A 14,911-nucleotide genomic window follows, 5' to 3' on the forward strand; every position below is an offset into this window, starting at 1 on the left:
CGGCATGGTGCCGAAAAGGAGGGCAATCGGCTATTCCAAGCCGTACCCCAACGAGTACGATTTGATCCCGCTACCACCCAAATATCGGCACCCTGAATTCTCCAAGTTTAGTGGGTCAGATGGCTCCAGTTCAATCGAGCATGTGAGCCGATATTTGGCGCAGCTGGGCATGATCTCAGCGGCAGATGCACTACGTGTGAGGTTCTTCGCACAGTCCCTCACAGGATCGGCTTTCGGTTGGTACACCTCGCTGCCACCAGACTCAATCCGGACTTGGAAGCAGATGGAAGAGCAGTTCCACATGCAGTATCACTCAGAGGCTTCCGAGGCTGGCATTGCCGATCTAGCACAAGTACGGCAGAAGCGCGGAGAAACGAGTGTCGGAATACATCCAGCGCTTCGGGGCCATCGGGAACCGATGCTATTCGGCTCGTTTAAGCGAAAAAGAAGCGATCGAGTTGGCGGTGGTGGGTCTCGCATCGCCGATCAAGGATATGGCTTCCCAAGCAGATTACCCTTCACTCGGCGCATATGGTTCGAAACTGTCATTATATGAACAGCGCCACCCAGAGTTGTACCAGGACAAATTCAAGCGTGCGGTAGTCCTGGTTGAGACAGAAGAAGATGAAGGCTCTGCGGGAGATCAAGAGGTAGCAGTGGCTGAATGGACTCGGGGGGCAAGCCCCGTGTCCTGCAAGTGGGTTAAGCCACAAGGTCCTCCAAGAGGGTTTGACTTCGACGTGACCAAAGCTGAGCAAATTTTCGACCTCTTACTCAAGGAGAAGCGACTAAAGTTACCCGAAGGCCTCAAAATCCCTACGGCACAGGAGTTGAACGGAAAGCCATACTGCAAATGGCATAACACGTTCACCCATACCACCAACGACTGCAGGGTGTGGCGTCAGCAGATCCAAATGGCGATAGAGCAATGGCGTCTAATCTTCAGCCAGTACGCCATGAAAGTCGACACGCACCCCTTCCCCGCCGTTAACATGGTGGAGTGCACTTACCCTGGGGGGTGCCAGCCAGGTTTCTCGTTCAGCATTAACATGGTCGGGCCTGGGCACCACTCTGGTAAGGACAGAGACGAGGGCACCCCCTCTCGTGGCAAGGACAAGGAGGAAGCCGCTCCACGCGATCGGCTCCGACACGATGGCAAGCGCTACATCACAGAGGGAGAAGTGAAGAATGTGCGATATCAACGACCTATCTCTGATCATCTCCTCAACAAATATGTGAGTCAGTACGACCAGCGCCGGCGATACAGCGACGACGACGAAAGAGATCGTCTGGCTAGCAGGGACGCCAGGAGATATCGTCGGCATGATCGCGATGAGGAGAGATATGAGCGCCATGCCAAGGAAAAATCAAGAGAGCAGGACGACGTGGACAAGCACTGGGATTGTCCCTTCTTCAAACACTACTGGGATTCAGGAATAAGCCGATTGCCCACAATCGGCAACTGCCTAGAATGTAGACAAAAGAAGAGGGGCAGAGGAGACGTGTCAGTGTTCAAGCGTCTAGGACCTCTCCCATCTCGGAACATGCAAGCTGAGTCCTCTCGGGTAGAAGATCTCGAGGAGTTAGAAGATGACGATGAAGAAGAAGAAGATAAGTACCACCGGCCAAGGTGGTGCCCTGATGGACTCAGCCGTTCCCAAAAGCGTAGGGTTCAGCGATTACGTGGCTTGGAGGAAGCCGAAAGGTTATACCTGCACACGTTAAGGAAGGCGCGGCCTGATCTAGCCGCAAAAATTCAGCGAACTCTGGACGAAGAGGGTCGACCACAAAAGAAGGAGTGGCGCCCCAAGCAAAGGAAAGCCGATGACGAGACATCGGCTGGTACAAACATGGTGTTCATCCTGCCAGCAGAGTTTTGTGCTCCTGGAACAGAAGAGGCATCTGTGGCACAACTTGACTGCGGCCCACGGCCGGTTATTTTTGAGAAGCCACGAGAAAGAAGTTACAGACACCTGAAGGCCCTGTACTTACGAGGTTATATCAATGGGCAGCATGTCAACAAGATGCTGGTGGACACCGGAGCGGCAGTCAACATCATGCCATACTCCATGCTACGTCGTTTGGGACGCTCTAGCTCGGATCTGATCAAGACCAACGTAACACTGAGCGATTTCAATGGCCAAGCATCAGAAACACAAGGTGTTCTGAACGTGGATCTGACCGTGGGGAGGAAAACCATCCCTACGACATTCTTCATTGTCGATAGCAAGAGCACCTATGCTGTCCTGCTAGGGAGAGATTGGATCCACGCCAACTGTTGCATTCCATCCACGATGCACCAATGCTTAATACAGTGGGATGGAGATGAAGTCGAGGTCGTCCACGCAGATGACTCAGCCGAGATCTCAACGGCTGGCATGAACGTTTGGGAGACGGCAGGCCAAGAGCCACTCTCCGGCATCACTTTGGACGACTGTGAGCGCATCGACGTGACAAAAAACGGGGTGAGGCTGGTCTTATCCACCGGCCTGACCGTATAACAAGAGCAAAGGCTATGGACGTACGTGGCAAGGCCGATCCTTGTGATTGGCCCCAAAAAATAAAAAGTGATGATCTTGTCTCAAGCATGTCACGTAGTTATAGTAAAGCACGACCAAGATGTAAACCTTCATTGAGCAATGCAATCAAAATGGGGGCCGATTCCAGCAATCGGCCCATATTATTATCCTCGCCATACGTTTTGCCTGTGTTCAGCGTCGATCTAACAGGTGACGGAAAGCTAGGGTATGGGTTTACATCGGGTGATGAGCTAGAAGAAGTCGACATTGGTCTCGGGGATAAGCCACGACCAACTTTCATCGGCAAAAAGTTAGATCCACACCTCGGGAGCCGGATGATAGCTCGTTGAAAGAATACCCGGATTGCTTTGCATGGGATTACACGAGAGATGCCAGGTTAGACAGGAGCATCATTGAGCATCGGCTCCCTCTCAAGAAAGGATTTCGGCCGTTCCAACAACGAGCACGTCAGATGAAGGCCGAAATTCTTGAAGAAGTCAAGAAGGAGATCGAGAAAATGTTAGCCGCCGGGTTCATCAGGCCATGCGGGTATGCTTGAATGGATCTCCGAGTATCGTACTGTAGAGAAGAAGGACGGCCGATGGCGTGTGGCCATAGATTTCCGAGATCTCAACAGAGCCACCCCAAAGGATGAATATCCAATGCCTGTGGCAGAAACATTGATCAATGCAGCTGCTGGCCACAAGGTGTTAAGTTTCATGGACGGCAACGCCGGCTACAACCAAATTTTCATGGCCCCAGAAGATATACACAAGACTGCATTCAGAGTACCAGGATCGGTGGGCTTGTTTGAATATGTGGTCATGACTTTTGGGTTGAAGAATGCCGGTGCAACGTACCAATGAGCCATGAATTATATTTTTCATGATCTGATCGGCAAGTTGGTGGAAATCTACATCGATGACGTGGTGGTCAAGTCTGTCTCCATGGAAGGACACTTGGATGATTTGCGACACATCCTAGACCGGACTCGGAAGTTCGGACTGAGAATGAATCCAAATAAGTGTGCCTTTGGTGTGACGGCCGGTCAGTTCCTAGGTTTTTTGGTTCATGAACGAGGAATTGAGATCGGCCTGAAAAGTCAGGAGGCAGTACGTACCATGCAGCCGCCTACCACGAAGAAGGAGCTCCAACGTCTTATCGGCAAGATCAACTTCGTCCGACGGTTCATCTCTAATCTGTCAGGACGAATTGAGCCGTTCATGGCGTTGGTGAAGATCAAATCTGATGACGAGTTTCACTGGGGGGCAGAGCAGCAGCAGGCGTTTGACAAGATTAAGCGGTATCTAACAACGCCGCCTGTGCTAGTTCCACCTCAGCAAGACAGGCCGTTCTATATCTACTTATCGGTAGCTGACACGTCCATCGCTTCAGTAGTGGTGCAACTCTATGAGGGTGTTGAAAAGGTCGTTTTCTACCTCAGCAGAAGGATGTTGGATGCAGAGACAAGGTATCCTGAGGTCGAGAAGTTATGCCTCTGCCTATTCTTCACCTACACCAAGCTTCATCATATCCTTTTGACGGCAGAAATCATCGTCATATGCAAGTCAGACGTTGTCAAGCACATCGTTGTCGGCTCTGTTTTGAAAGGCCGACTTGGTAAGTGGATGTTTGCGTTATCGGAATTCGATCTCCGGTATCGGCTGCAAAGCGATCAAGGGACAAGCGTTGGCCGATCTCATAGCTGAACGGATCAATACTAATATAGCAGCACTATCTGTGCGTGCATGGGCTATGTTCTTCGATGGATCGGCTTGTGACGATGGTTGTGGCATCGGCATTCTGCTCGTGTCACCTCGGGGGGCAACATATTCCTTCTCTATCAGGCTATCTACCCCTTGCACCAACAATGTCGCTGAGTATGAGGCAGTGCGCAAGGGAATGGAGTTGCTTTTGGAAGCCGGGGCAGAGGCGGTGGAGCTTTTTGGAGACTCGAAGTTGGTGATCTCCCAGCTCACGGACGAATACAAGTGCGAGAGTGAGTCACTCTTCCCATATTGGATGGAATGTCGTGAGCTGATGACACATTTTCGGTACATCAACTTCAATTGGGTCCCAAGATCTCAGAATACCGACGCTAATGATCTCGCACAGATGGCGTCAGGATACAAGGACATACCAGACGGGTCAGAAGTTCAGGTGCAGTTCCTGGAACAGGATGACTGGAGAGCCGATATCTTCAATTACTTGAAGGATTCGGCTCGGGGGGCACCTAAACGGATAAGGTACAAGGCCATGAAATATGTCCTTATAGGAGATGACATGTTCTACAGGAAGTTGGAAGGGTTACTACTCAAATGCCGGGACCAAGCGAGTCTAATCGGCTCTTACATGAGGTGCATGAAGGCGCTCGTGGAACTCACCAATCGGCTCATAAGATGAAGTGGCTGATCAGGCGATCAGGGTTTTATTGGCCCACCATGCTTGAGGACTGCTTCAAGTACTACAAGGGATGCCAAGCGTGTCAGATGTTCGGGAAGGTTCAGATGGTACCCGCATCAGCAATGAATCCCATCATCAAACCTTGGCCATTCCGAGGTTGGGGCATGGATATGATCGGCAAAATCCATCCTGCGTCGAGCAAAGGCCACGAGTGGATCCTGGCCATTACAGATTACTTCACCAAATGGGTGGAGGCCGTCCCTATGAAGAAGGTAAAATCAGAAGATGTGATCAAGTTTGTAAAAGAACACGTCATTCATAGGTTCGGGATTCCCCAAACCATCACGACCGATGGAGGTTCGGTCTTCATTTCTAAGGAATTCAGAAAGTTCTGTGATGACATGGGAATTAAGCTGATCCGATCATCTCCATATTACGCTCAAGCCAATGGGCAAGCTGAAGCGTCCAATCAGAGCCTGATCAAGCTGATCAAGAGGAAAATTGACGAGAACCCTAGGGTTTGGCATGAAACGTTGTCAGAAGCTTTGTGGGCCTACTGCATGTCATGCCATGGAGCTATAAAAACTTCGCCATACCAGCTTGTCTATGGGCAGGAAGCCGTATTACCTTGGGAAATTACGGCTGGATCGAGACGTGTCACGTTTCAGAATGATCTAACAGCTGAAGAGTATGCAACCCTGATGAGTGATACTATTGAGGATGCAACGGAACTTAGACTTTGGTCCTTGGAGAAGATTAAAGAGAACAAAGCCAGGGTAGCTCGTGCATACAATAAGAAGGTGAGACCAAAGGAATTTCAGGTTGGTGATCTAGTATGGGAAGCCGTGTTACCATTAGGAACTAAGGATAAAGCATATGGCAAATGGTCTCCTAATTGGCATGGTCCGTACAAAGTCGATCAGGTATTGAAGGGCAATGCATACATGCTCGAGCAGCTGGACGGTGTTAAATTCCCAATAGCCGTCAATGGTCAACACCTCAAGAAATATTTCCCAAGCATGTGGGACGGTGGACAGTGAAACATGGGGGCCGATGTATAAAATCGGCCAGTAAAAAAAAATTATATGCAAATCACAGCCGATGCGCAGACATCGACTTGAGAAATATGGATACCAGTACAGCCGATGCACGGACATCGACTTCAGAATAATAAAAAGCCGATGCAGAACCATCGACTCTAGATGAATAAAATCAATGGAGCAGGTTAACAGATTGGTTTCAGGCCAAAGTCCTTGGCATTTGAGATGATTCTCCCATTGGATTTGCTGAGAAGTTGAATCTGTGCGCTTGGAGGATGGCGTGGACACGGATTAGACCTGTTGTGGCCTTAAGTCGCGTTTTTAAGTAAAAGCCGATGTCTTGCCATCGGCTCTTTGAGCGTTGACTTCGTTTGGCAATCGGCAAATTGAACGAGAAAACAAAATTAATAGAGGGATATTTTCTTCATTAATAAAGGGGATTTCTTACAAAGAAAGAGCCGATTGGTCAAGGGAGGAAGAACAAAAGAAAAGGTCTATTGACCAATCTGCTACTACTACTACTAGACCTATACTAGTAGATCCTACTCTACGGGCCGTTGCTGCCCTCGTCGTCGCCGTCGGAACTCTCGTCGGCGCTGCTGCCGGCGGGCTCCTCGTCGCTGCTCCAGCGGCCCTCATTGGGGGCCTCCTCCTCTTCATCATCGTCGTCGTCGTCGTCGTCTGACCCCGCGCGGAAGCGTTTTGCCGGCGGGTAGTCCTCGAGGGAGTCGTCGTCGTCTTCCTCCTCCTCTTCCTCGGAGGAGGTATAGTCGTCCCAGGAGAACGAGTCATCCTCGCTCTCCGATTCCAGTTCCCCATCGGCGAGGAACTGGAGGTCTTCGTCTCCGCTGGTCAAGGACTTGTCGTCCTCGGACCAGACGGAGGAGGCGTGGTCCTCCTGGTCCCACTCCTCTGGGGCGCGCTTGTCGTGCGATGCCATCGGATCCCACTCCGGCGTGGGTTCGCGGGAGGAGGAGGAGGAGGAGGAGGAGAAGGACTGGGAGGAGAGATCCGACGAGGCGGAGGAGGAAGAGGAGGAAGACATTGCTACTGAGATTGGGGTTTCTTGGTGCCGATGGCCAGAACAGAGCAAGGGGATAAAGTGGCGAACTGTTCGAAGCGGTTAAATAAAAGGGAGATATAGTGGAGATTCAATGCCACAACAGTTTCCGAGGAAGTGGTGCCCAAAAGAAAAAAAACTGCCAGGTCATGCGGAGAAGTTGAGAAGTCAAGGCATCATGATGAAGGATACTGCGACGGTTTTGCCCTGCCACGACGTGACCCGACGAGGAAAAAGCAGCGTGGTTTTGGAATTATCATTTCCAAAACCAGGGGGGCATGTGTTATCACCAGAATTTGACCGGATCAGAGGTGGGCCGTGATTAAAGATGGGCTTGAAGAATATACACGGAAGATATACATGAATCGGCCTTGTGCACGAAGTTTGGGCTAGTTTGCCCGTGTATCTGTAAATATAGTAGCATACGTGTCGGTTAGGTAGAATTTGGCTTGTACACGGTTGGGATTATTCCCACGTTAGAAAGTCTACGGACTATAAATATGTATCTAGGGTTATTGAGAAAGACAACAATCACGTTCACAACAAACCAATCTAGGCGCATCGCCAACCCCTTGTTTCGAGGGTTTCTTCCGGGTAAGCATCATGCTGCCTAGATCGCATCTTGCGATCTAGGCAGTATACGTTTATTCGTTGTTCATGCGTTGCTCGTGCTGAAGCCTTGTTGATGGCGAGCAACGTAGTTATCATAGATGTGTTAGGGTTAGCATTGTTTTACCACGATACATGCTTTGCTCCATGCTATCCCTAGACATCTAGCCGCCTTTACACCTATCTTAGGTGTAAGGGCGGCACCTTGCTTGATCCGTGTTTAGTAGATCCGATCTGTTATGATTGCTCCTTGTTCTTCAAGGATTAGTTTGACATCTGCATAGTTAGGCCTTGCAAACGGGTTGAAGGGTCCAGTAGCACGTAGGGTGTAGTTTGCTAGCCCTAGATAAGATGTTCCGGGAATCAACTCCATGTTGGTTTTTAGGCCTTATCTAGGGCTGGTTTATTATCATCTTGCGTGACTGCCAGGCTCAATCACGTGTAGGATGTTCCGATTATGCGGTGAAAACCCTAAATCGTCGTAGGTCGTTTTAGCTTCATATTGATCAAGCAGGACCACCATGTGATCGTAGACCTCATACGAACCATGGGTGGATCGGCTCCTTGAGCTGATTCACAGGACAACCTGAGAGCCGATCGATGCCGTATTTAATGTTTACGTGTATGCCATGCAGGAAACTAAGCGAAGCAAATCATCACCTTCCTGACCAGGTATAGGTCAGGTGGCACGCCCTTGCACCAGCATCGGGACGTGCGTGACAGAGCTTTGCGGGCCGTCGCTCGAGGGACCAGGGCCAGCCGCAGTTCTGGGAGCCTCCCGGCTCTTCGTGTTGCCCGTCGCTACTCGCCGGTGGGTTTCAGACGCCAACACCCGTACGATGAGAGAGAAGCAAATTTTGCTACTTTAAAGTGCATTGAGAAAATAAGAGTACACTCTTTTGTTGATAAAGTTTGAAGATAGGTTTCCACTTATTTAAGGATGGAAGGAGTATATCGCACTACCCTGTTTCAAAACACTCCCTCCGTCGTCATATTCTACGAAGATTGTCTAAAATTTGTTAAAATTTAAATATATCTAGATGCTATTTAGTGTTTACATACATATAAGTTTTAACAAATATTACACAATCTTTATGAAATGGAGGGAGTGTAAGTATTTTAAAAAATCTAAAGAAAAACCTACCTTTCATAAGGGAGGTAATGCTGTCTTTTGTTTTTTTAAAATTCTAAATTAGCTTTCTTCTAAAAACTTATATAATATTTATTTTCGTGTAGCCTGATCTGACCGGTTTTTAATCTGACGGTCCACGTTTGTTGCAGGTTGTAAGCCACAGCAGCAGAGGAAAAGAAACGGCTGGCTCAGAGGCGGGCAGCCAGCCATGCTGCACCGGTCTCTTCTCCATCGGGCCGATCGAGGATCCACTGCAGAGTGCAGATAGAGCGGCGTCACCGCAGCGCCACCCAACGGAACCAGTGGACAGGAACTATCCGTCCACCAGAACGCGCCGGCTGCGCGCCAAACTCCCATGGCGATCGGGACTCTTCACTCGCCGAGGCTGACTGGCCGGCCGCTCGCGGGCCGGCACGCGGCGGCGAGGTGCAAGTGCTCCGCCGCCCCGCTCTTCGCGAAGCGGCTGCCGCTCGTCGTCGCCTTCCCTCGCTCCGGCGCGTCCTGCTCCGCCGTGCAGGAGTCATCCGCCGCCGCTGCCGCCGCCTCCACCTCAGGTATGTACTCACATTAGATCACTCAGGCTGAATCGCTGTCCACTCCTACTATCAGTGCTGCGATCGAGTGGCGTAGTGCTTACGTTAGTCTCTGCTGGGTGAAGCTTGGAAACGTGGGGTGCCTGAATGGATGTTCCTGATTTTTTGGTTTATACTGAATTGCTGACGCAGTTACTGAGAAGAAGGATGCGGACGGTGAGAAGAAGGAAGCCGCCGCGGAGGCGAAGCCAGCAGCCAAGCCCGCAGCGGCCAAGCCGAAGAAGGCACCGCCCAAGCCGCTGCCGGAGATGATGCAGGAGGAGATCATCCCTCCTCTCAAGACTGCGCTCGAGGCCGAGGAGGACGTGTCCCAAGTCGTGCTGTCCTTCCAAAACAACACGGTGAGACCAAGTGTGATTGAAACCTGTGCTATGGAACAGCTACTAAACTAGTATTACCGATCAGTATTCAGTAGTGATCACATTTCAACTGCATGTACTAGGCATGTCATTGGCTCATTTGCATATTTGCACACCATTGCCACATACAGGTAGTAAGCAGTAGTACGTTCTGGTGGTGTGATTGCAGCAGTGTTAGTGCTTGCTTAAATCATCTATTCATCCCTGTCCTGTCTAGCCATCGCACAATGCTAGCAGTAACATTTGTCTAAAAAGAACAACGCTAACATAGTGACGCAGTTGGTCAGGATTGTGAAAACGCTGTAATTTGATCCATACAGCTCCAATGTAGCTTGGCATTGTTCTAACCCTTCAGGTGCTGAATTGCAGTTGGAAGGTTCCTTCGTAAAGGAAGACATCCCCTATTATTTCTGGGCCTTCTTTCCACAGGGAAACCTGACAGGTACAAAAACTTACAAACCCTTGTGTTGTTATACAATGCTGTTTTACTTGCCGCTAAGTCGATCCTTTATGACCAAAAGTTGCGAATTTCTCATCAAGAATTTATTGCAACCGATTACTTTCTAACCCGAAAACTATGTCACAAGAATACCGGTTCTGCTTTCATCAAGCTTTGCATTCCTTAGGAGCATAATTTACAATGCGGAAAACTGTTGGAAAAAGGGCACAGTGCTAACCTGAATCTCACCTCTATGAACTGACAACCAAAGGACATAAGGCTATTTCTTCCTTTGCTATGCTGTATATGCTATATTTTATTTGCTGAGAATACAGTTGACACTCCATGTACTAGCTAGTTCGTTGTTTCTTCCAAACTTCTGAATTTCTATTCAAAATTACTGCAATCGATCACTTCGTCACCAAAAAGCTGCATAATAAACCATTTCTACTGTCAACTAATCTGGATTCTCAATTTAATGAACTGACAACCACAGGACCTAAGGGCTTCGCGATGACGTCATACTCCATGGAGGTGAGCACCATCGAGCCCTTCCTGATCGACGAGAAGAAGGTCACTCCCGAGTACGTGGTGTTCTGGGTTTACAAGAGGCTGGCTGGCCAGGGGATCCTCCCGGTCTGGAAGGAAGAGGACCTGAGCCCAGCAGAGTAGCAGTAAGTAGTAACACATGCAAGATACAGCATACAGGGTGATCATACGGGCACAAGTTCTGTGTATAGGATGTCCATGTCTAATTGTGAATTGAGTAAAAGTTGCGGTAAAAGTTCGTTTGCTGATATCTTAGATAATCTTGATGATCATATCTTTTGTTCCATTGTGATCTCGATGATCACAATCTAGCATCATCTTCTTTTGGTGATGGTCGTAATCTTGATACTTTGATAGTCATGTCGTGTCATATCATGTGAAGTAAAAGTTCTCTGGAAAAGAAGAAGAGTAAGTAGGACTGTAGTAGAGTAAATTGCATTGGTGGTTCTCGCAAAAAGAAAAAAAACATTGCATCGGTGGTACATCAACTTGCTCTATTATTTCCATTTCAGTCCACAAACTCGGAAAATATTAATTTACTTCCAACCGCGTCACTTTGCACCAAATCACCCCGATTCAAGTAAACAAGTTACTCTATTCATATAAGTTCTAAAAACTGACCCAATAAGTTAATAAAATTTTATAAAAAATCAGCAACCTAAGATTGACTATGTCATAGATAAAAAAAATATATATGTACATTTACGATACCAAATCAATATTATTTTAGTCACTAAAAATTAATTTTGCATATTGTATGTATTTAATATTGTAGATGCGGTATTTTCGTATAATATGGTCAGACTTACAATACCAAATCAATATTATTTTATTCAATTTGTTTGCAATTTTTAGATATATAAAGTGGCCTAATGCAAAACTAGTTGAACAACCTATATGATATAATAATCAACTTCAAGCACGATGGACATCAAAGAATAATAAAAGGGATAGAAGTAACCGATCTAAGCACGTGGAGACGATGATGTATCCCGATGTTCATTTCCTTGAGGGGAAGCTAGTCATCGTTGGAGCAGTGCGGGTTACCACGAAGGACCACTGACGCCACGGAGGCACACCGTCTTTTCTGTGAGCTTCTTCCACGAAGTAGAAGCTCAATCCACTAGTGAAGACCTTGGGGAGGCCTCCAATCTCTTACAAACTTTCTGTGCAATCACAAGACAATTGCTCCTGGCGACCACTACCGCCTAGGAGTCCTCAATCTCTATGAGTAACAAGATCGAAGCAAGAACTTGACACAAGGCTTAAATCGCAAATTTAACCGGTGGAAAGGGAGAGGAGGAAGAGATCTCTTTTTTGGTTGGATCCTCTCTCAAAACGGTTCGTTGAATCTCTCAAGATCAAGGAGTATGATGTGTAGGAACATTAGAGAGTTCTTCATATGAAAAGGCTCCAATCTAAATATAAAAAAGTGGCTAAGAAAGATGATCCACGAAATTAGCACTTTCTTTAAATAGGAAAACTAGTAGTTTTGGGTGCAGAGAGTGTATGGCCGGCTCCAGGCCCGGTCATACCGGCCAGACCTGCTGGTTGCGCACGCTGGCAAGGGAGGGGGTAGCGCCGACGGCCAGTATGACCGGTTGATACGTGCATTTTGCATCATCATTATTGCTACATATAGAGTTAGTTTTCATTGCTATTTTCCTTCATACATTGTTATTTATGAATTTTTAGATGATTTATGGGACTTTCCTACAAAGTCTCCTTCTTTGGTATTTAATTCATGGGAGGCAGAAAACCTCCTTTTTCGTATTTTATTTGTTTCAGAACTTTCTGGATCGCAAAAATTCAAGAGAAAATTACCGGATCAGTTTTTCACCCGAAGGAAGGCCGTGAGCGAAAGAAGCACGTGAGAGGGGCCATGAGGTGCAAACGGGACCAGGTGGCGTGACCCAACCTTCTAGCCGCGCCACCCATGCCCGTTCGCACCCCGGGCATCGTTTCGGCCCCCCTTTTTATTCCAGATGCTTCGTTTCGCCCAAAAACATCAGCCATATTTTTCCCGAGATTTATTGAGGCGGCGGCGGAGGCGAAGGTCCTCTCCTACTCCGGGAGAGGGCAGATCCTGCTACACCGGTGCCTCCGGTGAAGGGGAAAGCAACGCCATCGACATCCCCACTCCTCCTTGGCTTGAGAGGAGGCATCTCCATCAACATCTCCACCAACACCATCATCACCACCATCTCCATCTACGAGATCAACGTCATCCCCCTCATAGTTTGTGTTGAATTGAACCCCGGATATTGTTTTTAGTGCAATTGCATGTTCGTGATTGGTACTTTGTCATTATTTGGTGGGGAGATTATATATTCAGATTTTGTTGGAACCATTATGCCTCTAGTCCATATCATGTTTGTCACTTGTGAGTAGTTCCCCATGTTCCCGAGGGCATAGGATGAACTGGCTATGATTTTATATGATGTTCAATGAGTATTTGGTCAATTTTTCTATCTTTTATGTTGTTCTATGATGGTTTTATGCGAACGTCGACTGCATATTACCTAACTTATATGGGCTCATAGGGTTGCACTTTGATGTAATGCATTAGTGTTGGAGGGGTCAGAATGACAGAAACTGTCTTCCAACAATATGGGTTGCATTAGAGGGGTTTATGTCGGGCACCCTAAATCTTATGACTATGATGGGACATTAATGTCTTAATGACTCATGTACTTGCACATGAAAATGACTCTAGGATCCATCATAATGGGTGTATTTGCACATGCTTATGGCTGCACCTAATTAAGGCTCCACCCCTAATTGAATAAAGCTTGACAAGATATTTACCATGTTGTTTAGAACTGAGATGCTAGTGAATCCATGCCGCCCTCGGGAACTTTTGTCTCATATAAGAACACACACTTGAGCTTGTCCTCTTGTTGCATAGAGAATTGGGTTTTTCTGTGATCGAGAGCATTTACTTATATGCTATTTACTTTCTGCACTTTATTTTTATTGCAAAATATATACCCAAAACACCAAAACCATTACTTTATTACTACTGCTTTCTTGTTATTTTCGCTAACCAATACCTTCACCTCCTTGTGGGTTCGACAACCTTCCTTTATTGAAAAGTACTACAACTGATCTCCTGCACTTGGGAGCCATCATCAGCCATGGCTCGGGTCATACCGGGTGAGCCTGCTGCTTGCGCCAAAGGCAGGGGAAGGAGAGGAGGACTGCCGCCACTACATGCCTGGTATGACCGGCCCAGTTGTCTATTCGCGCCGAAACGAAGAAAGAGAGGCAACCTTAAAGTGCATAGAACCCCCATGTGTAGTTTTGGTAATTAATGACAATCCCTATGGACTAATGTTTGCATTAAGTTATATGTGTAGGAGTTGTCCATAGGCAATGCTTGAACCATAAGTTGGCGTCAAGGTTGCAATAGAAGAAATGAGTTGCAAGTTCAAGATGAGTCAACTCGAAGATCTCATATGCTTGAAGCTTGCCATTCATATGTGTTCATGGATATGTGAAGATGCAACGAAGAAGAAGCTCTCCCATAGTGGATTATGGGGGAGCAATCCGCAAGACTTCATCAAGCAAGCACAATCAAGAAAGGCGTTCCATATCGCGGCCAAGATCGTCATCATCAAGCTCAAGTGGAATGCGCAAGGATAAGGTTTGCTCTTGATAGGGTTTCTTCTTACCGGTCGTGTGATTTAGTTGGGAGACCGGTTTATAGGATAGTGGTCGTACTATCAAGGGGCTCTCGAGTGAGTAAATCGATCGTATCGTTCGGAGTGCGGTCAAACCTTTGCATCCTTGCATCATCTTTCTTGGTTGTTATTTGGATCTTTTCCATTTGGTGTTTTAGAGCTTGTGGTTATTTCAATGACAAGCTCTAGTTCATCGAAAACAGATTCCACGTATATCACTTGTTGTTGTGTTTTCGATATTGGAGTTTTTCTCGGTTCTTCGGGTTTAGAGATATCACTCTAATATGCTTATAAAATCACCCCCACTAGTTTCCATATTTCCAACAAAATTAGTTTCGTCTCATTTGGATTTTCCAATCTCAAGTTATGTGCATTTCAAATTTTAGTTAAAAAGAAAAAAAGGGGAACATTTTTTTGGTCGGTACTACCGCCCGCGCTACCGGGCTCGCTACCGATCAGCTAGTTTTGCTTCCAGTATACCTGGATCTTTTACCGGTACCTAAGACGGTACCGGAGCCCGGTGGT

General features: G+C 47.4%; 1 protein-coding gene across 1 annotated transcript; it reads left to right on the plus strand.

Moving 5' to 3' along the window:
• Nucleotides 1-8,994: 8,994 nt before the first annotated feature.
• Nucleotides 8,995-10,975, plus strand: LOC124676268. Its single transcript, XM_047212350.1, has 4 exons — nucleotides 8,995-9,317; nucleotides 9,489-9,697; nucleotides 10,085-10,157; nucleotides 10,651-10,975. The coding sequence occupies exons 1-4, from the start codon at nucleotides 9,119-9,121 to the stop codon at nucleotides 10,824-10,826; spliced, it is 657 nt and encodes a 218-aa protein (XP_047068306.1). The 5' UTR covers nucleotides 8,995-9,118; the 3' UTR covers nucleotides 10,827-10,975.
• Nucleotides 10,976-14,911: the final 3,936 nt, after the last annotated feature.

The sequence above is a fragment of the Lolium rigidum genome, chromosome 7 (genome assembly GCF_022539505.1).
Source record: "Lolium rigidum isolate FL_2022 chromosome 7, APGP_CSIRO_Lrig_0.1, whole genome shotgun sequence".
Taxonomy (NCBI): Eukaryota; Viridiplantae; Streptophyta; class Magnoliopsida; order Poales; family Poaceae; genus Lolium; species Lolium rigidum.